General features: G+C 53.7%; 1 protein-coding gene across 17 annotated transcripts in view; it reads right to left on the bottom strand.

Annotated features, from left to right (window-relative positions):
• Window positions 1-25747, bottom strand: part of RAP1GAP2 (RAP1 GTPase activating protein 2) — a 291369-nt gene that overhangs the window by 232815 nt on the left and 32807 nt on the right. For 12 of the 17 annotated variants that reach the window (XM_055101382.2, XM_055101381.2, XM_034941268.3 and 9 more), the window contains one exon: window positions 7969-8004. In XM_055101382.2, the coding sequence (XP_054957357.2) occupies window positions 7969-7991 (23 nt within the window). In that variant the 5' untranslated portion in view covers window positions 7992-8004. Of the gene's footprint in view, window positions 1-7968; window positions 8005-10727; window positions 10810-11169; window positions 11217-11763; window positions 11859-11935; window positions 12065-25747 lie in introns of those variants that run through there. The other 5 variants (XM_003809280.5, XM_003809279.5, XM_063598860.1 and 2 more) reach the window with 5 other exon arrangements.

The following is a 25747-nucleotide window of genomic DNA, read 5'->3' as shown; positions in this document are numbered from 1 at the left end:
AGGATGCTGCTCTCTCCTCTGCCCCCTTCCACAGGGCAGGAGGTATAAGGTGGGTCTCAGACAGACCAAACAGGAGAGTGGAAAGTGGAGGGAAGATTTTACATTCAGAGCCTTACTCCCTCCTTCCCCGCCCAAACTGCCCAAACTCGCTAGTTCTCCGTCTCCATGAATGGGACCAGCATCCACCCAGCGCTGACAGGAAGCCTTCTGAGAGTCCTCACCTGACCCTTCTTCTCACCTTCACCCACACCTTCCAAACCAGCTCCAGGCAGGGAAGGCCACTCCCTCCAGCCCCATGCTATTGTGGGACTTTCTCCTGAGCTCAGCTCAAAACGGGGTCCTTGTCACACCACCAAGAAAGATTAGGCTCTTGGACACGACAGAAGGGTGAGAACAATGGGATTTATTGGGCGAAAGGAAAAAAGCTCAGCAAAGCAAGAGAGGTTCCTGTTAACAGGCCCCCATCTCACAGGTTGGATCCCCAGGTTACCACCTCCAAACAGGAATGGCCAGGATCCTCCCCGCTGGAAACAGTGCGAACTTCCCGAGGCCTCACCCCAGGGCGCAGGCCAGCGGAGGGTCTCCGGGGACCTCTTTACGTGGCTGTCTCAATATCCCCTCCTAGCCTCCCTGCCTCCTCTCTAACCCCTCCAGTGAGCCAGAGGGGCCCTCAGACTCGAGCTCACCATAGCATTCCCCTAGTCCAAAGCCCTTTGATCCAGCCCCGCTTCCAGCATAGCTCACCTACCCTCCCAGACGTGGCCCGCCTTCCCCCAGCCCCCTGCACTCCCACCCTCGCTTCTGTCTGGTAATAGTAACTGCTCCCAGGTCCCACCTGCTGAAGCTGCTTCACGCCCCACTGCCTTCGCGAGGGTCAGGCTACCTGGAGTGCATTCTCTCCTACCTGCTGACCTTACGCACCCCTGGAGACAGCTCAGGCATCACCAGGTCTCCAGGAGGCCCCCCTCCATCCTTCCTGTGGGCATCGCAGCCCTTGTCCCGTGCCATGGCAACTGTCTCCCTGCAGAGTGTAGGTGCCCAGTAAATGTAGGCTGAACTGACTCAGCTGTCTACCCCCAAAAACCTCAAGCTCCCCCTGTCCTTGACAACCCCAGCAAACTCTCAGCAGATGCCCTAGGTGTGTAGGAGAAGAGCAGACTAAGATGAGTTGGCTCCAGAGGGTTCTAGAACATCGTCGTGGTGCCTCAAGAATTCTTGTAATCTACAGTAAACAAAGACCCGGTGGCCAAAGGTGGGGGAATGAATTGGTAGGTGTGGCCTTCAACTGGTGAATGAAAAAAGTCATTAAATTGGAATCAACGGCCGGAGGCGGTGGCCCAGGCCTGTAATCCCAGCACTTTGAGAGGCCGAGGCAGGCGGATCACCTGAGGTCGGGAGTTTGAGACCAGCCTGGCCAACACGGTGAAACCCCGTCTCTACTAAAAATACAAAAATTAGCCACAAAAACGTGCCCCATGTTGTGCATAATTCTCACAGCATGGGGAGGGAAGCCTGAGTTTAAAGGGTTGTGGCAGACCAGGCACAGTGGCTCACGCCTGTAATCACAGCACTTCGGGAGGCCGAGGCAGGTGGATCGCTTGAGGCTAGGAGTTTGAGACCAGCCTGGCCAACATGGCAAAACCCCGTCTGTACTAAAAATCCAAAAAAATATAGTTGGGTATGGTGGTGCACACCTGTAGTCCTGAGGCAGGCGGATCACTTGAACCCAAGAGGCAGAGGTGTCACAGTGGGCCAAGATCATGCCACTGCACTCCAGCCTGAGAGAGAGTGAGACTCTGTCTCAAAAATAATAATAATAAATAAAAAAAAAATAATAGACCGGGCCCAGTGGCTCACACCTGTAATCCCAGCACTTTGGGAGGCCGAGACAAGTGGATCATCTGAGGTCACGAGTTCAAGACCAGCCTGGCCAACAGAGCGAAACCCCGCCTCTACTAAAAAAAAAATACAAAAAGTAGCCGGGCACGGTGGGCCGCGCCTGTAATCCCAGCTACTCGGGAGGCTGAGGCAGGAGAATCGCTTGAACCCAGGAGGTGGAGGTTGCAGTGAGCCGAGATTTCACCACTGCACTCCAGACTGGGCGACAGAGCGAGACTCCCTCTCAAGAAAAATAATAATAATAATAATAAAAGGGTTGTAGCAGAGAAGAAATCAAGCTTCCTGGCTGTGGCAAGCCCCTGCTCTCATGGACAATGTCTCCAGCAGCTGACACTGGAGTCCCCAGGGACCTAGGAAAGCTGCCCGGAGACACACTGAGCCCTGTCCTTCATGGCCCCTTCATTTCTAGCAGGATTTTCAATTCTTAGCTGGTCAAATCTGAAACTTAGAATAGCGGTGGCTGTGTGGTATCTTCTGGCCAAACCCCAGTAGAACTGACATGCTGGCCCAGCCAAGCAGGAGTTCCTCCAGGCCCTCCCCGTCCTTCTCCTAAGGAAGAAATCACAGAGCACAGCTGCACCCAGGTCCCATCATGGGCTTCATCCCTCTCCAGAGGTGCCACTTCTAGGGACCAAGGGCTGCAGTCACCCACTTAAATTTAAGCTGGATTTTTTTCCTACAAGGCAATGGATTTTAGACTTCCCCACCCCTCAGGAGTGTGCATGAGAGTGTGCTCCAGCAGTGGAGACAGGCTACCCTGAACCATCCACGTGCTCACTCCAGGCCACCGCAGCCAGCCCCTGTGCATGACGGTCACCTCAGGTAGCTGGAGCCCATGCAGCAGACAGACAGACAGACAGACACACACACACACATACATGCATCTCTTTCTTTAGCAAAGATGCAGGGGTCTCTGTGGAGAGAGCACAGAGGGTAGCAAAAAGGAGCAGAGGTTTTGGCCAGGTGCAGTGGCTCACGCCTGTAATCCCAACACTTTGGGAGGCTGAGGTGGGTGGATCACCTGAGGTCGGGAGTTCGAGATCAGCCTGGCCAACATGGTGAAACCCCATCTCTACTAAAATACAAAAAAAAAAAAAAAAAAAATAGCTGGGCGTGGTGGTGCACACCTGTAATCCCAGCTACTTGGGAAGCTGAGGTGGGAGAATCGCTTGAACCCAGGAGACGGAGGTTGCAGTGAGCCGAGATTGCACCACTGCACTCCAGCCTGGGCAACAGACCAAGACGCGGTCTCAAAAAAGAAATAAAGGACAAGAGGAGTGTCTCGGAGGCTCCCAGCTCAGATCCTCCCGTTCCGGCTGCTCCTTCAAGGAGCTCCACAAGAAAACCCCAGGCACCTGCCCGACAGGGACCTCACGCCCAGCTGGCCCCCAGAGCAGACTGGAGAAGAGGGATCCCCAAACGTTGAGCCTGCCTCTTTCTCTCCTTCCTTCCACCTGCATGTGATGGGCCAACCATGATGACACACGTTGATTCATTCAGCAAATACAGACTGAAAACCTGCTTTGTGCCAGGCACTGGGTAGGCCCTAAGGAGTCAGGGATGTAATGCACAGAGCCCCTGCTCTCAGAGACTTCCATTCACACAGCCATGCATTCACTCACTCAACAGCGAGCGCCTACCATCACCAAGGTCCTGAGAAAAATACGAAAGGACCCAAGGCATGAATGCAAACTCCTAGAATGTCAAGGCTGGAAGAGAGAAGGCTGGACGCTAATCCAACCCTTTACAGATGGGGAAACTGACCCAGAGAGGTGAACGATTTGCCTGTGTGTTAGCCTGAGGCTATATCCCACACGCAAGCCTCCTTCTCCTGCGTGGTACCATCGCCACCTCCCCTCCAGCGTTCCAGCGTGGCTCCATAGCCCCTGTATCCCTGCACTGCAGTTAAGTAAATCCTTGCTTCTGAGTGTCCAACTCATCCAGGCACCACAGACCCCATTCAATCCAGGCCTCCAGCAAGGGGATGGGCCCCAGCAAACCAGGGGCGGCCTTCTCACCCACGGTGTCGTGGAGGCGGAGGTGCATTCTGTGGCCACGGATTCTATATACACAGCCCCTGAGAACATCAGAGAAAGAAAATGGGAAAGTAGGGTGGGAGGCAGGTGTGAGAACCACTCAGCTCCACACACAAAGCAGACCCAGATTCAAATCTCAACTCTGTGACTTCCTCCCTGAAGACCTTGAACGAGTTTCCTAAACTCTCTTGGTCTCCACTTTCTCATCTGTAAAATGCAGAGAGGATTGGTACCTGCTTCATGAGGTGGGTGCAAAGCCTCAGGAAAACAGTGCAACGAAGCCTGAGCACACAGTGAATGCTTCATAACGGTGAGGCCAGACCCCTGTCGTCAGAGCTGCAGGCCTCAGGGAAGCCTGGGGAGGCGCCAAGGACACCAGGTCCTTGGGGAGGGAGCCAAGGCAACCAGGGAGCATGGGCTGCAGCCCAGGAATATCCGCTACGTTGCGGGGAATGCAGTGAGCTGCTGTAAAAGGAGAGATGCCTCACCCAGCAAAGGCAGAGGGAGGAGGCATCTTGGTGACTCAGGAGCCCCAACGTGGGCATTTGGCTGCCTCATCAATTCACCAGAAATGCAAGGGCTTATTTCTGAACTCTGAATTCTACTGGATCCATCTGTCTGTCCATCTTTATGTCTGTACCACACTGTCTTAATAACCATAGCTTTGCAATACTTTTGTTTTGTTTTGTTCTGTTTCTGTTTCTGTTTTGTTTTGAGACATAGTCTCACTCTGTCACCCAGGCTGCAGTGTAATGGTGTGATCTCAGCTCACGGTAACCTCCACCTCCTGGGTTCAAGCGACTCTCCTGCCTCAGCCTCCCAAGTAGCTGGGGCTACAGGCGCACACCACCACAATGGGCTAATTTTTGTATTTTCAGTAGAGACGGGGTTTTACCATGTTGGTCAGGCTTGTCGCAAACTCCTGACCTCAAATGATCCACGTGCCTCGACCTCCGAAAGTGCTGGGATTACAGGCATGAGCCACCGCGCCCGGCCGCAATACGTTTTGAAATCAGGAAGAATGAGTGCACCAACTTTGTTCTGCTTTTTCAACATTATCTTTGAACTTCTATGTGAATCTCAGGATCAGCTTATCAATGTCTGCAAAGAAGCCAGCTGGGATTTTGATGGCAACGGGTTTCCAGTTCCTGGTTCAACCACTCCTGAGCTCTGGCTTTGCTTCCTCCCCTTCAGTTCCCTGGGGCACCCTGCTTTCTTCCCCATAAATTCCATCTTTTGCGTAACCAGATGACACTGGGTTTTCGTTTCTCGTAATCAAAGGAATCTTAACCAATAAAACTCGGAACACAGTGCTACACACTGTCCCAAGCCATCATCCCAATATCGCCTTCCCAGATAATCACTCAGAGACCTCACTGGGGTCCCAATCTCAATCCCGGCCCACGCCCCCAGCTTTTCACTCTACCCTATAACTGGTGCACTTCCAGGTTACAGATATTATATTTACAAACAGGCCCTCCCTCGATAAGTGCTTGTGAGATTGAACTAGATGTCCCAAAACAGCACCAAAAGAACACTCTGACCACTCTACACCCCTTAGCAGCTCTGCTTCGTGCCTGGAGTCTCACTCAGTAGGCAAATATGCTCTAGAAAGCTCTAGGAAAACCAGACATTATTGTATCCACTGGACAAAAGATATGGAAACTAAAGCCCAGAGAAGGGAAGCATCTTGTCCTGGGTGACTTGCCCTGACACCTCCAGATTGAATGGGTCTACACTGATGCACACACCATGCCAAGCCAGCACAGACATGGGGGTCCTACTATCCTGCCTCATCTCTAAGAGCTACTTTAGAGGCCACCTCCTCCAGGCAGCCTTTCGGGACTACTCCATGGCACTCCTGGCACCAGCTCTAGACTTTTTTTTTTGAGACGGCATTTCACTCTTGTCTCCCAGGCTGTGGCGCGATCTCGCCTCACTGCAACCTCCACCTCCCAGGTTCAAGCAATTCTCCTGCCTCAGTCTGCCGAGTAGCTGGGATTACAGGTGCCCGCCACCGCGCCCGGCTAATTTTTTTTATTTTTAGCAGAGATAGGGTTTCACCATGTTGACCAGGCTGGTCTCGAACTCCTGACCTCAGGCGATCCACCCACCTTGGCCTCCCAAAGTACTGGGATTACAGGCGTGAGCCACCACATCCAGCTTCCTGGCATCAGCTCAGCAGAGAAACTGAAAGCTCTTGAAGGGCAGGAACAGTCTGTCCTCCATCCCGGCCCTGCTAACTGCCCAGCCTCACCTTTTTGAACAAAACCAACCAAAGTGGGAAGCCTCTTATTTTGACCCTCTTTTATGCCAACCATCAAGACTGGCCGTACTTTGCCCGGGGACCTGCATCCAGGGGATACACAACCAGGGCTGGCAACTGAATGGCATGACAGAGGGAGACTAGGCAGGGAAAACCTTCTGCCGAGATGGGGGAGTGACAACCCAGAGAAGCTGCCTCGGAAGGAGGGCAATTCATTGGAGGAATTTTCCATGCAACAGTGAATTCACATGTGCCGGGAGAATATTTTGAGCTAGAGGCCAATGCTTTTTTCCTCCTAGAATTTCCCTCCTTTTCAATTCACTCCATTGGAGCAGATGGTTAGTCAGTACTCATTGCCCCATGGGAGGGGTGCAGCTGGAAGCAGGCTACACTTTGGTTAAGTCTCAAAGGAAAAAGGAGATCAGGATGCAGACAAAATGGTTTGGCCAGAAACACAGAGGAAAACGGAATGAAAGTGGTGAGGGAAGAGAGGTCAGAGGTTCTAGGAGAGGGCTGTGCCTGCTTCGGACCTCAGCAGACGGACCAAGAGATACACGGTAAACCGAGGCAGGCAATTCCCACACCCTGAGTCTGGCATGGGAGCCTCAGAAAGCCCCAGGGCCAGGCTGCCCATGCTGACATACCTGGCAACAAATGACTTGATGAGCAGCTGACATCACACACACACACACACACACACACACACACACACACACACCCTGGATTGTTTAGTCAGGTCCTAGTAGGCGGGGAATGTCAGAAAGTCACTGCCAGGATTGGGAGTTCACATAAAAATTAAAGTGATAAAAAATATAATTATCTTTCTTTTTTTTTTTTTTTTTTGAGATAGAGTCTCACTCTGTCCCCCAGGCTGGAGTGCAATGGTGTGATCTCGGCTCAATGCAACCTCCACCTCCTGGGTTCAAGTGATTCTCCTGCCTCAGCCTCCTGAGTAGCTGGGATTACAGGCATGTGCCATCACGCCCAGCTAATTTTTGTATTTTTAGTAGAGACGGGGTTTCACCATGTTGGCCAGGCTGGTCTGGAACTCCTGACCTCAGGTGATCCACCCACCTCGGCCTCCCAAAGCGCTGGGATTACAGGTGTGAGCCACCATGCCCAGCCCAATATATATCTAAAAACTAAAGTGATAGGAAGATAATGGGTCTGGGCTAGGCGCAGTGGCTGACGCCTATAATCCCAGCACTTTGGGAGGCCTAGGTGGGCGGACCACGAGGTCAAGAGATTGAGACCAGCCTGGCCAACATGGTGAAACTCCGTCTCTACTAAAAATACAAAAATTAGCCAGGTGTGGTGGTGGGCGCCTGTAATCCCAGCTACTTGGGAGGCTGAGGCAGGAGATTCACTTGAACCTGGAAGGTGGAGGTTGCAGTGAGCAGAGATCATGCCACCGCACTCCAGCCTGGCAACAGAGCAAGACTCCGTCTCAAAAAAAAAAAAAGAAAGAAAGAAAGAAAGAAAAAGAAAAAGAAAAAAAAGAATAATGGGACTGAATGTTACACCTGCTACACACACTCCCACCATTCTGGCCCCTGGTGATTCCATTCCCACCTCTACCTCTCCCTGAACACCCCAGGAATAAGAGTTAGTCCAGCCTCCTCCGATCTGGAAGCACCATGGACTCGGACTGGAATCTGACAAACATGACAGCCCCTCTTGTGTCTCCCACAACCTGGGGGGAGCGAGGGCCCGGCGCTCTGATCCGCGTCATCTCTGACCTTTACAGAACAGGAAATTGCTACTTACTTGACCTTCAGACTTGCCAGCATGGTCTTGTCGATCCTGCCAAGAGAAAAGCAAGGGCTCCGGTCAGTGCTGAGGCTGAAGACTCCTACATAGCATCTGTATGGAGGAGTCCCCGGGGCAGCCCAAACCACCAGACAGCAGGGCTCTGTCAGGGACTGGCTAAAGGGGCCAGTTCTCCGCTAGCAGGGGGAGAGACGCCTCTGAGTGCTGGGAGAGCTGGGGCCACACACCACCCTATAACATGCGTATTATTATTCTCCCCATTTCAGAGATGAGGAAACCGAGGCTCAGAAAGGTAAAATCACTGGCCCAGTCTGAATTCAGGTATCTCACGTCAGGTCCAGGGATCGTAAGCACTTTGTATGCAGCCTCTCCCTTTATTACGGCTACCCTCACAAGAGGACTCAGCAACCCAGCTTCATGGGTCAGCACGGATGTCAATCTGAATGTCAGCTGGACATCCATATTTCCCAGGCGTCTGCTTTGGGAAGACGCAAGCATCCCCAGCACCAGGGACCCTCCTGCCCAAGGAGCCACCAGTCCATCCAGGGAGGCAGACCCTGCTCCTGGGGCAGACCCTGGTGGGTTGTATCAGGCACAGAGGTTCAGAGCGGGGAAGATCACGTTTGCTACAGACCGCCCTCACAGCCAGCTCCTCCACCCCCAGCCTGTGCCCGCCCTCACTGGAAGGGGAGACAGCGCCGCTGAGGTTCTATTTTTACCCCCCTGCATATGCCAGCCCTTATGGCTGGCAAGAAGAGGCCCCTCCTCCCTCTCCAGAGGCAGAAAGGTGGACAGTGTTCCCACTGTCAGTATCTCCTCTTGTGGAAGGGTCGTGAGCACCACTGTCACCAGCACTGCCACCAGCACCAATGCTGCCTTTGCAACATCACGATTCGTGTCACCATCACTGTCCATGTCACCACATGTCATCATCAGTGTCACCATCACTATCAGCTTCACTAAAACTGCCACTGGCTCCAGCATGCTGGAGACCCTGGAGGCTCTTTCCGGCACCCTTGTCTGGCCAGCCCAGCTCTGCCTCAGGCTTCCCACAGTCACAACTCCAGGGAAGAGGAGAGGACACAGAGCTGAGCCAGCCCACAAGTCACCCTGAGGCCTGGAGCTAGGGGACGGGGTCCTTTCACTCTGAGTAAACTCCCAGCACCTTCTGATCTCAGTTCCAACAGCAAAGCAAGCGGCACCCCGAGGGGCCTGGCCCACGTCTCTCCCAGTTTCTTCCTCACACGTCCTCTTGAGTCCCTTCCTTAGGGCTTCCACTACTGGTCCCTGAGGGTCTGACCCTGGAATCCCCACCCGCTCTGGGGTGCAGACCCTCCTCTTCCCCCATTCAACGCACAGACACCCAGATCCGAGCAGGACTCAGAGCCCCACACTCTGCTGTAACGCGTGCAACCCAGAGCTGCCGGATGGCAGCCCCTCACAGCAGGCGCTTAGGTTTTACATTTTCTCAAGGAATCTCCTAATTCTTACAACAGCCCTGTGTTGTGGGTACGGCAGAAATCCCCCACTGACACATGGGGAAACTGAGACCCAGAGAGAGGAAGTGTCCCATTAGAGTTCCTCAATGGTCAAGGTGGAGTCGGCGCTGGAACCGGGGCTCCTGGTGCGTGCACCTCTGACCGCTGTCGGGTCAGCCCCGCCCACCGCACCGCCTACAGGCACCGCGGTCACAGCAGCCCCGGTTCAAACCACGCCTACACAGCAGCCAGCCCACCAGAGTTCCCAAATCAGGGTGTGGCCTCAGGAGGGCGGGGCTCTGGTTTTGGAGAGGCTGAGATGGGAGATGGAGAGGACTGTGAGGCTGGGCCTTTCCCTTTCAGGAAGCCAAGGCTCCTGGGCACTCCTCCCTCCCCCATCCCATCCCACCCACCCTCATCACCTTGTCTGCCCCTGGTGCCAGAGGTTATCCACCCTGCATCCAATGGAGCTTGGAAAACACCAGCCCCAGAGATTCTGTTCACTGTCTGGAGGGACCAGGGCTCCAGGAATCCGTGACACCCCCTCCCAGCTGACAGCCATCCCAGATGAGGAGGCCCAAACCCCAGTCTCACCCCCTTTCTTGCTGCCTTAACCTTCCAAGCCCAGAAGGCCCCGCCATCCCGTCAACCTCAAGAGGCCCCAAGCAGACACCTGCTGTGTGCAAAAGACCTTGATGAGTCCACAAGCATCGACTGAGCCTGTGTGACATGCCAGGCTTCCAGGTGAACGCGACGGGGCAGGGCCTGCCCTCCTGGAACCCACAGCCCAGTGGACACTGAGCCAGCACACAAGGGCATCTGGGACATCCTAGGGCTCTTCCTCCACCTTTGGCTCACCCTAGACCTCCTGAATCTGAATGTGCATTTCATTAAGGAAGCCCCAGTGAGAAAGGCTGCTAGAGAAGAACTTGGAATTCTGCTTTCTATCTTGGCAGCCCTGGGCAGCCACACTCCTGTCTTCCCCCTCACCTGCCCAGATTCAAATCTCAGGCCTGGCTTTGCCTTGTGCTCTGGAGCTGTGGGTCTCAACACAGAGGGCTTCATATGGAATGAAGCTAGGCTGAGACCGGGACCTGTGCACCCGGAGCTTTCTGGCGACCAGCCTTCCATCTGCTCCACACCTCCCAAAGAAAGGCGGGCCTTGGAGGGCACAATCTAATTGCTGGGCCCTGCCCTGCAAGGCCCACAGCCAAGACACACACACCCCTCCCAACCAGAAGCCAAGTCCTCTGCTGCCTCCCGGACACTGGCACCTACCCTCGGGGCGGCAGCTCCCAGATCCAGGCGTCAGGGAGGGCCCGAGAGCAGACACAGGCGACGCTGTGCCATCTTCTCATCTGCACCGTCCCATCTGCCAAACATGGAGTGCCCACAGTCCCTCCCTGCCAGAGGATGGATGGCAAAGTGCTTTTGAAGAGGAGGAAGAGGGAAATAAGCCACACACACGGAAGCGAAAAATTACCGAGGAACACAGCCCCTCTCCCCCTCGCCCTTCGTGCCACCCCCATTAGTCCACCATTTTCCACACTGGGACATCCCCCGGCCACCTCCCGCGGGGCCCTCTCCCAGTCTGACAACGCCCCCAGCCCAGGCACTGAAAGGAAACCGATCATGAAAACCACCAGATTCTGTTCCCCAGCTGCGAAGAAGCTGCCAGCACTGGGAACCAGAGACAAGCCTTTGGCCTTCGTGTGCCTACCTTCTGCCCCCCGCCAGGAAGAAAAAGCACATCCCTCATCCCAGACAGAAGCTTAGAGGCAAGAGTGTCCAGAGGGCCAGGCAGGAGGCTGGGGACAGATGCAGCTGCTCAGGCTAGGACAGAGCTAGGGTGGGCTGCCTGGGGTGCAGGTGGGAGACCTTCTCTCACAACCCACCCCCAAGACAGCAGGCAGCCCAGAGGTCCAGCAGGTACAGACTCCCCTGCCACAAGGCCACAACAGCACAGACAGGAGCATCACACACACAAACACGCAGACACAAGCACACACAGACACAGAAGGCCAGAAGTGCAGACAGGCAGCTGCCCACATGCACAGGCACACACCTCACACACGGTCACACGGACTGGCAGTCACAGCCACACACACACGCCTGCACACACAGGCTCAAACACGCACACACACACTTACACATAATCCCAGACACGCACACACATACACGGGAACCTGCGGACACAGAGACACACACATTCAACTGCAGTCACACTCATGCTATCCACCTCCCCACGGGCAGCCGGCGCAGACCTCCAGGATTCGCCAGCAGACTGTGCCCAGGGACAGTGGGGAAGGCTTACGGTCTCTGATGTCCCCACCAGGATCCTGCATCTCGACCTGCCAGGGCGTCAGCAGACCCAGCTCTCAGGCACAGCCCGAGCCCCTCTGTTCCCACGGCCGCCGATGCACTTAACAAGACTTCACTTCTAAGTTCTCTCCCATCATTCCCCCACCCTCCCACCTGTCACCCACCATCCGAAGCCCCCAAAGGAGACACTGCGCTTCCGGCCAAACATGGTTGTGGCTGCAGAGCCCGGGGTCCCAGCGATGTCCCAACGATGTCCCCGGGGCTGTCCGCAAGAGGGCCGTGGTAAAGCGGGGTCAGTGCCGGTGCAGGGCGGGGAGCCCAGCGTGGCACCTCCCTCTTCGCCTGCCCCCAACCCGAGCTTCCTGTGGGTGAGGCTGCAGAGCTGGGAGGTGTGTCCTGCACTCCAGGAGGCACCAAGATAGGCCGAGGAGGTTGTGGAGGGCAGCTTCCCCACACCCAGAGGAACCCACAGCTCCGGAAGGGGCTCGGCTGGCAGATTGCTCCACAGCCCCAGTTAGCAGCCCGGCCCACACAGCCCCAGCTTCCTGGAACCCAAAGGCGCCCCAAGGATTCCCACAGCCACACCTAGGAGGGACAGAAAGATTCAGCTGGAAGCCTCAGGGACGCCTGAGCACTGGGGACCTTCACACCCACTCCCGAGGGCTGCCTGAGACAGGGACCTTTGCCTGCCTGCCCCACCGTGGCTCGGCACACGCCAGAGGAACCAGCCACACACATGTCATTCCACTAGCACACGTGGATGTAAGTATACATGCACACGCATGGGCACAGGGGCACGTGGGATGCACACATGGACACACACACGCCCAGGATACCCAGGTACACACAGATACATGCACGCAGACATACGTATCATTAGACACCTGTACACACCTGAGCACAGCGCGGTACACATGCTCCCGTGCACATCCACACACCACTTCACACAGGCATCAGTAGACACACCTGCACACGCTTCTCACATACTGACAAAGCCCCACTGGACACATGCACAGACATGAACGCATACACATGTGCCCGCAGGCACTCATCCACATACTCAGACCACATCACACTGCAAGGGGCATTCGCATGTACACACACATGGGCACAGAGCTGTACCTGTCAGCCGCCCCCCACCCCCGCCGCCAAGTGTCTAGACAGAGGTCAGAGCAGTGGCATGCTTCACGCTGGCCATGTGGGGTGGGGAGGCGGTACCCGTGTGCAGGTGAATTTGTCTTGCCAGCTGAACCGCAGGGTTCGTCCTCATCTCTGCATGCTCAGGTGCTGGTCCTCATGCCACAGGGCTAGCGTGTCCTGCACGCATCCCAGTCTGCACACCACAGGGCCAGTGCTCATCTCTGCACGCACTGGTGCTGACCACACCTGGTACACAGCAGGCACTTACTAATGGCAGCCCCTCAAAGGGATGTGGCACATACACTACAACAGACACTGGGGGGAGTGGGCATAGGGCCCCAGGCCCCACCCTACCCCCAAGCAGTGGAGAAAGGGAAGAAAACGTCTCAAAAAAAAAAAGAAGAAGAAGAAAGGCCGGGTGTGGCGGCTCACATCTGTAATCCCAGCACTTTGGGAGGCCAACGCAGGTGGATCACCTGAGGTCAGGAGTTCGAGACCAGCCTGGCCAACATGGTGAAACCCCATCTCTACTAAAAATACAAAAATGAGCCAGGCATGATGGCAGGTGCCTGTAATCCCAGCTACTCCGGAGGCTGAGGCAGGAGAATCGTTTGAACCTGGGAGGCAGAGGTTGCAGTGAGCCAAGATCATGCCGTTGTACTCCAGCCTGGACAACAAAGAGCAAAACTCCATCTCAAAAAAAAAGGGAAAAAAACGGCCCTAGCTGGTGCCATTGGCCTCTCTCTCCGGCCAACCCTCCCTGAAGTTTCCTCTCTGGCACCTGCTGCCACTGTGAAGGTCCTAGACTCCGTGCTGAGGTGCCAGGGGCCAACCCCAGCTTGTGGACCAAGGGCACAAGGATTTCTATTTTCTTGACTCCTTCACAGCAGGGGACACCACAGGGGCCTCAAGCCCTGAGTGGGCTGGGGGAGCAGCTTCAGGGTCCTGGGCCAGAGCAGGGCTGGGGGCTGACTCTCTACCTCCAAGGCAGCTAGCCCCCAGCAGGAGCCCGAAGGCTTCCCCCAACCCTCACCTCTGCCCCAGGAAAGTTAGGATTGTGTGGTTCATGCTCTGGGGTGGCTTCAGGCTGCTGGCTTCCCACTGGATGGCCACTGCAGAGTGCCACAAGTGCCTCTCTCCCCAGAGGCACCCACCCACACCCAGGAAGTGCTCAACAGGTACCGTGGACAACTTGGCTCCTGCCTGCCCTGGCTCCATCTGAGAAGAACCCTCTGCACTCCATCCACCTCCAGGGTCAGGAGTGGGCACCTGACCAGGCGTGGCCAGCCAAGGGGACTGGTTCAGGAGACCTAAGTAAACCCAACAAGACACCATCCCAAGAGGCTTCCCCTGCTGAAGCATGAGATGAAAGCCTGGGGCTGTGGAGAGTGTGGGGAAAATGAAACTGACTCACAGGAAGGCAGAGAAGAGAACTGACAGAGAAAGGGAAAGAGGAGAAAGATCATGTCTTTTTTTTTTTTTTTTTTGAAGAGTCTCGCTCTGTCACCCAGGCTGGAGTGCAGTGGCATGGCTCACTGCAACCTCCACCTCCCTGGTTCAAGTGATTCCCCTGCCTCAGACTCCCACATATCTGTTTACAGGCACCCACCATCACGCCCAGCTAATTTTTGTGTTTTTAGTAGAGACAGGGTTTCACCATGTTGGCCAGGCTAGTCTCGAACTCCTGACCTCTGGTGATCCACCTGTCTCAGCCTCCCAAAGTGCTGGGATTCCAGGCGGGAGCCACCACACCCGGCCAAAAGATTGAGTCTCAAGGGCATCATCTGAGCTCCAGGATCCGGCTGTGCCAGGAGCCAGCTGACCCCGGGTATAGGAGAGCCAGCCGTACGTCTCTTTATTCCTAAAGCCAGTATGAGTTGGATTTCTTTCATTCTCCATTAATAAAGTCCCAACTAAAGAAAAGAGCTTGACAAGTGAACAAGTGAAAGTGGGAACAGTCAGCCCACCTGGCCTCCCGCCGCTGACAGCAACACCTGCTCTAGGCCAAGCACCATGCTGGATGCAGAAAGCACCAGGGTGAGCCAGGCACAGCCCACAGCCTCAGTCGGGAGATGCTGGGGTTGGGGGTGTTGCATAGGTTGCAAAAATTCCTGTTGCAGGCCGGGTGCAGTGGCTCACGCCTGTAATCCCAACACTTTGGGAGACCAAGGCAGGGAGATCACCTGAGGTCAGGAGTTCGAGACCAGCCTGGCCAACATGGTGAAACCCTGTCTTTACTAAAAGTACAAAAATTAGCCGGGCGTCGTGGCACATGCCTGTAATCCCAGCTACTCAGGAGGCTGAGGCAGGAGAATCGCTTGAACCTGGGAGGCAGAGGTTGCAGTGAGCCGAGATCACGCCACTGCACTCCAGCCTGGGCAACAAGAGCGAAACTCTATCTCAAAAAAAAAACCAAAAAAATCCTGTTGCAAATTACTTTTTTAAAAAATCAGTTAGAGGGAGTTAATGACAGGCCATCTTTGGAGTATACGTTGATGCGCTTTCATACATGAGAGAGAAGCGGGGTGATAGTCACATCACACTTGGGCACGCCCCACCACCCACACTGACCACATGTGAAAGCTGCCTGCCGCATGCATTCTAGGGGAAGACAAAGCTGACAGATGCTTTTATCTGGGGCCTCCCGGTCTATGGAGACAGCCAGGTAAATGCCCAGCTATGAACACCTGGACCAAGTGTTCCCAGAGCCGGGACAGACTCTGGCCCAGGCACAGACATCTGAACGGCAGCCTGGAGACAGGTAAGCGGTGCGTTTCAAGGCCTCCGCTGCTGCCACCCTGAGGCTGGTTTCCCCCACCAGGGGGTGTGCCCCTGACAGCCACAAACAACACTCCTGAGTCAGACACCCGGCCACGGAGCAGGACTGGCCCGGCTGCCGGCCCTGCAGAACCCACAGCAGCCTGGACTTCTTCGATGCCGCTGGGATCCAGGAACCTTGGAGAAACCAGGAGGATCCAGGGGCCCACACGTCCCCAGACTGAGGGCTGGAAAGGGGGAAGGGACTCTCCCAGACGGCTCATGGCCCATCATGAGCCCTGCAGGGTGTGAGAGTCTTCCTAGGGACTTTCCCACGCTGCCTTCCTCTCCTTCCTTGGGGCCCAGTGACCTTGGGCAAGTTACGTAACCTCTCTAGGCCTCAGTTTTATCTTCTGTAATTTGGGGAGGCTGCCACCACCTTCACGAGTTTATCAGCGAACAGAAACACTGAGCACGGGGCTCCAATGCCATCACGGGAGCTGCTATCATTACTGTCAAGGACGATTCTGTCCCTGCTTCAGTCCCGTGCAGCTTCCTGACCCCCTGCTCTGACCCTGTGGTTCCTCTTCCATGTGCCGTGCACAGCGAGGAGACTGTGGGCTCCCTGGGAAGGATTGTGAGTCAAGAGACAAGGGAAGCGGCCAGGCGCAGTGTCTCACGCCTGTCATCCCAGCACTTTGGGAAGCCGAGGCAAGCGGATCACCTGAGGTCAGGAGTTCAAGACCAGCCTGGCCAACATGGTGAAACCCCACCTCTACTAAAAACACAAAAATTAGCCAGGCATGGTGGCGGGCACCTGTAATCCCAGCTCCTTCGAAGGCTGAGGCAGGAGAATCGTTTGAGCCTGGGAGGCGGAGGTTTCAGTGAGCCAAGACGGTGACATTGCACTCCAGCCTGGGTGACAGAGTGAGACTCCATCTCAAAAAAAAAAAAAAAAGAAAAAAGAAAAGGGAAGCGCTCTGTGAAGCAGGCCCAGCCCTCCTGGCCCCATCAAGCACAGCCCAGCTTCCTCCCAGAGCTCAGCTGACTCTCAGCAGACAGCGGGGAGAGGAGGATGAGCTGCGGGCACAAGAGAGCCAGGGCAGCACCGGCATCTGCGAGTCTCCTGTGGGCCAGCGCGGACCAAAGCGCTTAGCTTTTCAGCCTCACAACCCCTCTGAGAGGGTGCCCTGTTATCCCATTTTACAGATAGGAACCCTGAGGCTCAGGGAAGTGAAGGAATCCAACCAAATTAACCCAGCTTGATGATTATCAGCCCCACTAATTCTGGATCCACAGAAATGCACAGTGCATCAGTGCCCATGTTACAGACAGGAAAACTAAGGTCCTAAAGCAAAACTCAGCTCATCACTGGGGAGAGAATAATGAAGATGGAAAGAGCAAGTACCCAGCTACCCCCAGTGCCTGGCTGGACGGGCTCCTTCTCTCTCAGGCTCAAAACGCTTCCCAGAGCCTGCTGTGGGTCACAGTTCACAAGGGCTGTAGGTGTTCCTCGGGGACCAGCCTGGGGCGAAGTCCCAGCCAGAGTCCCAACCCCAGGGCAGAGCTCCAGGGAACCCACCCAGTTCGATGGGCATTTTTTTTTCTCTTTTAGAGACGGAGGCTCGTTCTGTCACCCAGGCTGGAGTGCAGTGGCACGATCTCAGCTCACTGCAACCTCCGCCTCCCAGGTTCAAGTGATTCTCCTGCCTCTGCCTCCAGAGTAGCTGGGATTACAGGCACCTGCCAACACACCTGGCTAATTTTTGTACTTTTAGTGGAGATGGGGGTTTTGCCATGTTGGCCTGGGTGGTCTCGAACTCATGACCTCAAAAGATCCGTCCCCCTCAGCCTCCCAAAGTGCTGGGATTACAGGCATGAGCCACAGCGCCCGCGGCGCCCGGCCTCTATGGGCTTTTGAGGCAGGTAGAGCCAAGAAAGCTCGCTGGGCTCAGAGGAGGGGGCAGTTCAGGCTCCTGTCAGCAGCAGCCCCTCCACTGTGTCCCCTGGCCCTCGGGGCAGGACGGGAGGAAGGGACAATGTGGTTTCCTCTGCTCGAGCAGCTCAGACCTCATAGCCACCAGTGGGAGCTGAAAGATGAGACAAGCTCCTTCCCCAGGCATGGGGATGAGGCAGTTACAGGAAGCTCAGGAAACAGATGTCCCGAGTGAAGCAGGCACTAGGTGGTCTGACCCAGATCCTCCCCCATCCAGACAGTAGTACCCATCCAGCCCCAGTACTAACCCCCTGGAGCTCAGCTCTCATCCCAGATCCACCTCTAAGTCACTGGGGGCAGGTGACCTACTCTTTTGAGACTTCAGCCTACTAGTCATCCAAGGGGAGACTTAGACTGGCCTCTGCTTCCTTCATAAACCATATGAAGATAAAGGGTGATAGAGAGGTCGGGCGCGGTGGCTCACGCCTGTAATCCCAGCGCTCTGGGATTACACCTGCCAAGGCGGGTGGATCACCTGAGGTCGGGAGTTTGAGACCAGCCTGACCAACATGGAGAAACCCCGTCTCTACTAAAAATACAAAATTAGCTGGGTGTAGTGGCTCATGCCTGTAATCCCAGCTACTCGGGAGGCTGAGGCGGGAGAATTGCTTGAACCCAGGAGGTGGAGGTTGCAGTGAGCTGAGATCATGCCGCTGCACTGCAGCCTGGGTGACAGAGGGAGACTCCATCTCAAAACAAACCACCAAAAAAAAAAAAGGATGATGGAGAAAGACGCTGGTCTCCAGGGAAACAGGGCACAGTGGGCATTCAGGGCCAGCAACCCCACATTAGTGAAGAATTCACGCCTCAGGGTCAAGATAAAAACAGCATCTAGCATCTGCATAGTGATTTACAGTCCACAGACCACTGCCCACCTGCACTATCTCAAGGTCCAGACTAAATTTCCCATTGCACAAGTGCTGAAAAGCAAGATGATGGCAGATTGCAAAAGGAGGGCTTGCAAAAACTGAGTTCCAAGAGCAGGGCCCAGACATATACCACGATTGCACAGTTTGTTTATTTACTTTTTTTTTTTTTTTTTTCAGATGGAGTCTCACTCTATCGCCCAAGCTGGAGTGCACTGGTGCAATCTCGGCTCACTGCAGTCTCTGCCTCCCAGGTTCAAGCAATTCTCCTGCCTCAGCCCCCAGAGTAGCTAGGACTACCAGTACACACCACCATGCCTGGCTAATGTTTTTTTTTTTTTTTTTTTTTTTAGTAGAGACTGTCTGTGAGTCATTTCACCATGTTGGCCAGGCTGGTCTTGAACTCCTGACCTCAGGTGATCTGCCCACCTCAGTTTCCCAAAATTATTGCAGTTTATTCTTATCTGTTCAGTAAAGTCCGTCTGCCAAGAGAGTTTTAGCCACACATGGCTCTGAACTAAAGAAGCTACAAAGTTTACTACAGTTAAAAATTTTAAATAATAACAAGGTATCACTTTTACCCATCAGATAAAGTTTTAAAAATTTGATAATGCCGGGCACGGTGGCTCACACCTGTAATCCCAGCACTTTGGGAGGACAAGGCGGGTGGATCACCTGAGCTCAGGAGTTCGAGACCAGTGTGGGCAACATGGTGGAACCCCCATCTCTACAAAAAATACAAAAATTAGTGGGGCATGATGGCAGGCACCTGTAGTCCCAGCTACTTGGGAGGCTGAGGTGGGAGGATCACTTGAGCCCAGGAAGCAGAGGTTTCAGGGAGCCATGATTGGGCCACTGCACTCCAGCCTGGGTGACAGAGCCCAGACCCTATCTCAAAAAGAAAAAACTGATAATTGTGTAAAGGTATAAAGAAATGGGCATCCCATTAATGTGTAGCTATTGGGCAATATCTCTGTGCTGGTTAAATTTATGTGTCAATTTGACTGGGCTAGGGGATATCTCCATAGCTGTTGAAATATTATTTCTGGGTATGTCTGTGAGTTGTTTCTGGAAGAGATTAGCCTTTGAATTGGTAGACTAAGTAAAGAAGATGCCGCTTTACCAATGTGGGCCGGCATCAACCAATCCACTGAGAGCTTGAATAGACGAAAAAGGTGGAGGAAAGGAGAGTTCATTCTCTGCCTGAGCTGAGAACCCGCGTTCTCCTGCCCTCAACTATCAACGCTCCTCGTTCTTGTGCCTTAGGACTTGGACTAGAACTATACCACCAGCTTTCCTGGATCCCCAGCTAATAGATGGCAAATCATGGGACTTCTCGGCCTCCAAAATTGCATTAACCTGATGGGGCGCAGTGGCTCACGCCTGGCTGGGGCTCAGTAATCCCAGCACTTTGGGAGGCCAAGGCAGGTGGATCACTTGAGGTCAGGAGTTCGAGACCAGTGTGATCAACATGGTGAAACCCACGTCTCTACTAAAAATACAAAAAAAAATCTGGGCATGGTGGCGGGCACCTGTAATCCCAGCTACTCAGGAGGCTGAGGCAGGAGAACTGCTTGAATCAGGGAGGTAGAGGCTGCAGTGAGCTGAGATTGTGCCACTGCACTCCTGCCTGGGCGACAGAGCCAGTCTCTGTCTCAAAGCAAACAAACAAAAAAACCCCACAAAATTGCATGAACCAATCCCTCATAATAAATCTAAACACACACACACACACACACACACACACACACACCCCTATATACATATGTATATATTTCCTATTAGTTCTATTTCTCTGCAGAGCCCTGACTAATACACTCTATCAAAACTGTTTAAGTGCACATACCCTTTATGCCAACAATTTTGTTTTTAGAAATTTATTGCACAGGTTAACTCATACCAGTTGACAAGATCTACGTATACTGATGTTAATCATATCATTATAATAGCAAATTCAAAAAATAATCTGAATGATCATCAACTGAGGATTAAGTACATTGCAGAATAAGTGTACAATGGAATACTATCTAGCCACTCAAAATAACGAGGTAGCACTTAATATATGTTAATATATGAAGATATGCTAAAAATTCAAGTTTAAAAAAACAGGCACAGGCTGGGCGCGGTGGCTTATGCCTGTAATCCCAGTACTTTGGGAGGCCGAGGCGGGCAGATCACGAGGTCAGGAGATTGAAACCATCCTGGCTGACATGGTGAAACCCCATCTCTACTAAAAATACAAAAACTTAGCCAGGTGTGGCGGCATGCGCCTGTATTCCCAGCTACTCGGGAGGCTGAGGCAGGAGAATTGTGTGAACCTGGGAGAGGCAGCTTGCAGTGAGCTGAGATGGCACCACTGCACTCCAGCCTGGGCGACAGAGCAAGACTCCATCTCAAACAAAACAAACAAACAAAAAAAACAGGCTCAGTGTGTGGTGACTCACACCTGTCATCCTAGCACTTTGGGAGGCCAAGGCAGGAGGATTGCTTGAGCCCAGGAGTTTGAGACCAGTCCCAGCAACATAGTAAGACCCCATCTGTACAAAAATTTTTTTAATTAGCCAGGCATGGTGCTGTGCACCTGTAGTCCCAGCTACCTAGGAGGCTGATGTGGAAGGATCACTTGAGCCCAGGAGGTTGGGGCTGCAGTAAAGACCACTGCACTCCAGTGTGGCCAAAAAGCAAGACTCTGTCTCGAAAAAAAAAAAAAAAAAAAAAACCAAAGTTGGGCATGGTGGCTCACATCTGTAATCCCAGCACTTTGGAGGCCATGGTGGGGGTGGATCACTTGAGGTCAGGAGTTCGAGACCAGCCTGGCCAACATGGTAAAACCCTGTCTCTACTAAAAACTACAAAACTAGCCACGTATGGTGGCATGCGCCTATAACCCCAGCTATTTGGGAGGCTGGGGCAGGAGAATGGCTTGAACCCGGGAAGCGGAGGTTGCAGTGAGCAGAGATTGCGCCCCTGCACACCAGCCTGGGGACAGAGCGAGACTCCATCTCAAAAAAAAAAAAAAAAGGCTGGGAGCGATGGTTCACGCCTGTAATCCCGGCAGTTTGGGAAGCCAAGGTGGGTGGATCACTTGAGGTCAGGAGTTTGAGACCAGCCCTGCCAAGATGGTGAAACCCTGTCTCTGCTAAACACTACAAAAATTAGTCGGGCATGGTGGCACCTGCCTGTAATCCCAGCTACTCAGGAGACTGGGGCAGGAGAGTCACTTGAATCCGGGAGGCAGAGGGTGCAGTGAGCCCGAGATCACGCCACTGCACTCCAGCCTGGGCAACAGAGTGAGACTCCGTTGCAAAACATTAAAAAAAAAAAAAATTGAAGAAAAAAAAAAAGAAAAGAAAGGCTTGGACCGTGGGGGCTGTCTGAAGGAGCTTCTCACTAAAGGAGATCACACAGCCAACTCTGCCCACACCACCCAGCTGGGTCACTCCCGCCCTCCCCTGCTAAGGCGGGGCACCTGGCGCCTCCCAGGACCGGCCAAAAGGTGGGCGTTTGCGCCCTCTGCAGGCAAGCTTGGGTGGTGCGAGGAGGAAAGGGAGCGTCTTCCTGCGCTTATTTCTAGGACGGCAGCCATGTTGCCCTCTGGCGGAAGGGGTTGAAGGGAGGGGGAATCCTCCTCCTGCAAAAGAGAAGCAACCACCACCTGGTGTCAGAACACACGGATTCCAGCCCCAGTCCTGACATTAAATGTAGCTGTGAGGAAACCACTTAAACTCCCTCTGCCTCAGGTTTTTCATCTGTAAAGAATAACTTCAGGCCGGGCGCGGTGGCTCACGCCTGTAATCCCAGCACTTTGGGAGGCCGAGGCGGACGGATCACCTGAGGTCAGGAGTTCGAGACCAGCCTGGCCAACATGGTGAAACCCCGTCTCTCCTAAAAATACAAAATTAGCCCGGCATGGTGGCGCATGCCTGTAATCTCAGCTACGCAGGAGGCTGAGGCGGGAGAATCGCTTGAACCCGGGAGGTGGAGGTTGCGGTGAGCCGAGATCTGACCACTGCACTCCAGCCTGGGCAACAAGAGCAAATCTCTGTCTAAAAAAAAAAAAAAAAAAAAAAGATGTCATACTTTTTACTTCCTTTCATCTTTACCACACCACAGTCTCCCTCCTGGTAAGTAACTGGAGCCTCAGAGAGGTTAAGAGACTCGTCCAAGGTCACAGTGTAGCAGGACGAGCCACAGACAAAACTCCTCAGACACCGGATTAAAGAAGGGAGAGGTTTTTATTCGGCCAGGAGCATCGGCAGACTCGTGTCTTAAGAACCGAGCTCCCCGAAAAAGAAATTCTTGGCCTTTTTAAAGGCTTACAACTTTAAGGGGTCCACGTGAAAGGGTCGTGATACATCAAGCAAGCGTGGGAAATGTGACTGGGGGCTACATGCATCAGCTAACAGAACAAAGAGTTTTACAGTGCTTTTTTCATACAGTGTCTGGAATTTACAGATAACAAAAGTAGTTTAGGTCAGGGGTTGATGTTATAATTATTACTTTTTTTAACTCCTAGGGCCGGGTGGTGGTGCCAAGGTTGTCTGGCTATTTATCTTACTTTTTTTTTTTTTTTCCAACTTTTTGCTTTTTCTCTCCTCCCATCTTGTGAACTAGGCAAGGTGGGGGCAGGAGGACAGCAGGAGTAGTAGTGGTCTCCTTCCTTAACAGGGCTGGAAGGTGACAGAATTCAAACCCAGAGTCCCCCTTTGAGCCCTTCTGCCATTCCTTCAGGGAAGTCTCACAGCAGAGCAGGCCCTAAATGAGGGCTGCGTTAGATGGGAGACACTGCCAGGCTGGGCTCGTGCAAACCCCCAGATTCTTCCTGGGCCCCCTGCCAACGCTCTGCTCAGGAGCAGCCCTAACCTGGGCCACAAGGAGCAAACCCTGAGATTCCTCCCTGAGGCCAGCAAGCGAGGCAGGGGGATGATGCCGCAGGGGGATGATGCCTCAGGCAGATGAACAGTGACTCAGGTGGAAGCAGGCGGCAGGGACAGGGAGAAGCGGAGAGCTCCCTCAGCTCAAACACAGCATGTTCAGGCCTCACCATCTTGATTTTTCCTGGATAAAGATGGGGGTCTGGTGGGGTTCATCCCAGCCTCAAGCCCACAGCAATTCTGCCTGAGCCCCAGCCTCATGGTATCTCCATCAGCAACATGTGTCCCAGGCCCCTTGAAGGGAGCAGGGCTGACCTGTAATGAGATAATAAACTGGGACAGAAAAGGCCTTTCCCATTCAAGTTCCCCCTTCAGCAGGGGGAAGAGCCCCACCCTCAGCAGGGCTCTGCACAGTAAGATGCCTCCTGGACTACCTGAGAGTAGGCGGGGATTTGGGGACAGACCCTGTCGTTTGGACAGACCCAAGCCTCACCTGTGGCCAGGGGATCAGTGAGCAAAAGTGTAGCTGCTGCTAAAAGAATAAACTGTTGGCCGGGTGCGGTGGATCACGCCTGTAATCCCAGCACTTTGGGATGCCGAGTCGGGCGGATCACTTGAGGTCAGGAGTTCAAGACCAGCCTGGCTAACATGGCAAGACCCTGTCTCTACTAAAAATACAAAAATTAGCCAGGTGTCATGGCAGGCACCTGTAGTCCCAGCTATTTGGGAGGCTGAGGCAGGAGAATCGCTTGAGTCCGGGAGATGGAGGTCGCAGTGAGCCGAGATCACGCCACTGTACTCCAGCCTGGGCGACAGAGCGAGACTCCGTCTCTAAATAAATAAAAATAGGCCAGGCGTGGTGGCTCACGCCTGTAATCCCAGCACTTTGGGAGGCCGAGGAGGACAGATCACAAGGTCAGGAATTCGAGACCATCCTGGCTAACACAGTGAAACCCTCGTCTCTACTAAAAATACAAAAAATTAGCCGGGCGTGGTGGCATAGACCTGTAGTCTCAGCTACTTGGGAGGCTGACACAAGAGAATCACTTAAACCCGGGAGGTAGAGGTTGCAGTGAGCCGAGATTGCGCCACTGCATTCCACCCTGGGCAACAGAGCAAGACTCCATCTCAATAAATAAACAAATAAAATAAAAAGTGAAATAGCTTCCACCTGGCTCTCTTTCTGGGCATGCTTGTCCCTTAGCTCAGCCACCATGCTGGGAGGAAGCCCAATCTAGCATGTGGAGACAGCACATAGAGAGGCCCATGTGCAGAGGAACTGACCCAAAGTCAACAGCCAGCAAGAAACGCCAGACGTGTGAGTGACTAAGCCTTCAGATGGCTTCAGCCCCTAGATCTTGAAACACTCCAGACAATGCTGAGTGGAGAGGCGTTGTCCCCGCTGAACCCTGCCCATGTTGCAGATTCATGGGCAAAATCAGTGTCACCAGTGTTTTAAGCCATAAGCTTTGGGTGGTTTATTAAGCAGCATTAGATAACCAGAACACTGGCAGGACCAGAATTTCAACCAAGCAAGCTGGCTCCAGAGCCTGTGCCCCTGCCACTCTGCAACAGTCCCTGCTGTGTAAGAGACAGTATATAGGAGGGATTTCAAGCTTAGGTCTGGAGTCAGCCCTCTCTTCATTCATTAATTCATTCATTCATCAAATGTTTATTGCATCCCTACTGTGTTCCAAGCTGTCTGCCAGTTCTAAGAATATTTTAGTAAGCAAGACAGACAGGTCCCTGCTCTAGGTGGGGAAGAGGGGGTTAGGAAGTAGAGGATAAATGAGGGCTACCTTTATGCAGGTATTTACAATAGGGTGATCCGATCCAAATGGGACCAGATGGCTAGGGAGTCCTGTGTAGAGGGGGTGATCTGGGATGGCCTCTCTGAGAGGGAGACTGCCAAGACGAGACGGACACAGCTTCACAGCTTTGTGAAGAGCGGAGGGAACAGTAGAAGAACGGGTCTGGGTTCGGAACCCGGCTCCTTCACTTACTAGCTGTGTGACCTTGTGGAAGTAACCCAGGCTCTCTGAGCCTCTACTTCCTCATAAAATGGGAAAACTTCCTTATAAAATGGGGATGGTTTCTTTGTTTTGAGACGGAGTCTTACTCTGTCACCCAGGCTGGAGTGCAGCGGCACGATCTGGGCTCACTGCAGCCTCCACCTCCCAGGTTCAAGAGATTCTCCTGCCTCAGCCTCCAAAGTAGCTGGGATTACAGGTGCTCACCACCACACCCGGGTAATTTTTTGTATTTTTAGTAGAGACGGGGTTTCACCATGTTGGCCAGGCTGGTCACGAACTCCTGACCTCAGATGATCCACTCACCTTGGCC

Source organism: Pan paniscus, chromosome 19, assembly GCF_029289425.2.
Source record: "Pan paniscus chromosome 19, NHGRI_mPanPan1-v2.0_pri, whole genome shotgun sequence".
Lineage (NCBI taxonomy): Eukaryota > Metazoa > Chordata > Mammalia > Primates > Hominidae > Pan > Pan paniscus.
The sequence above is the reverse complement of the archived record's forward strand: the minus strand, read 5'-3'. Positions and strand labels throughout refer to the sequence as shown.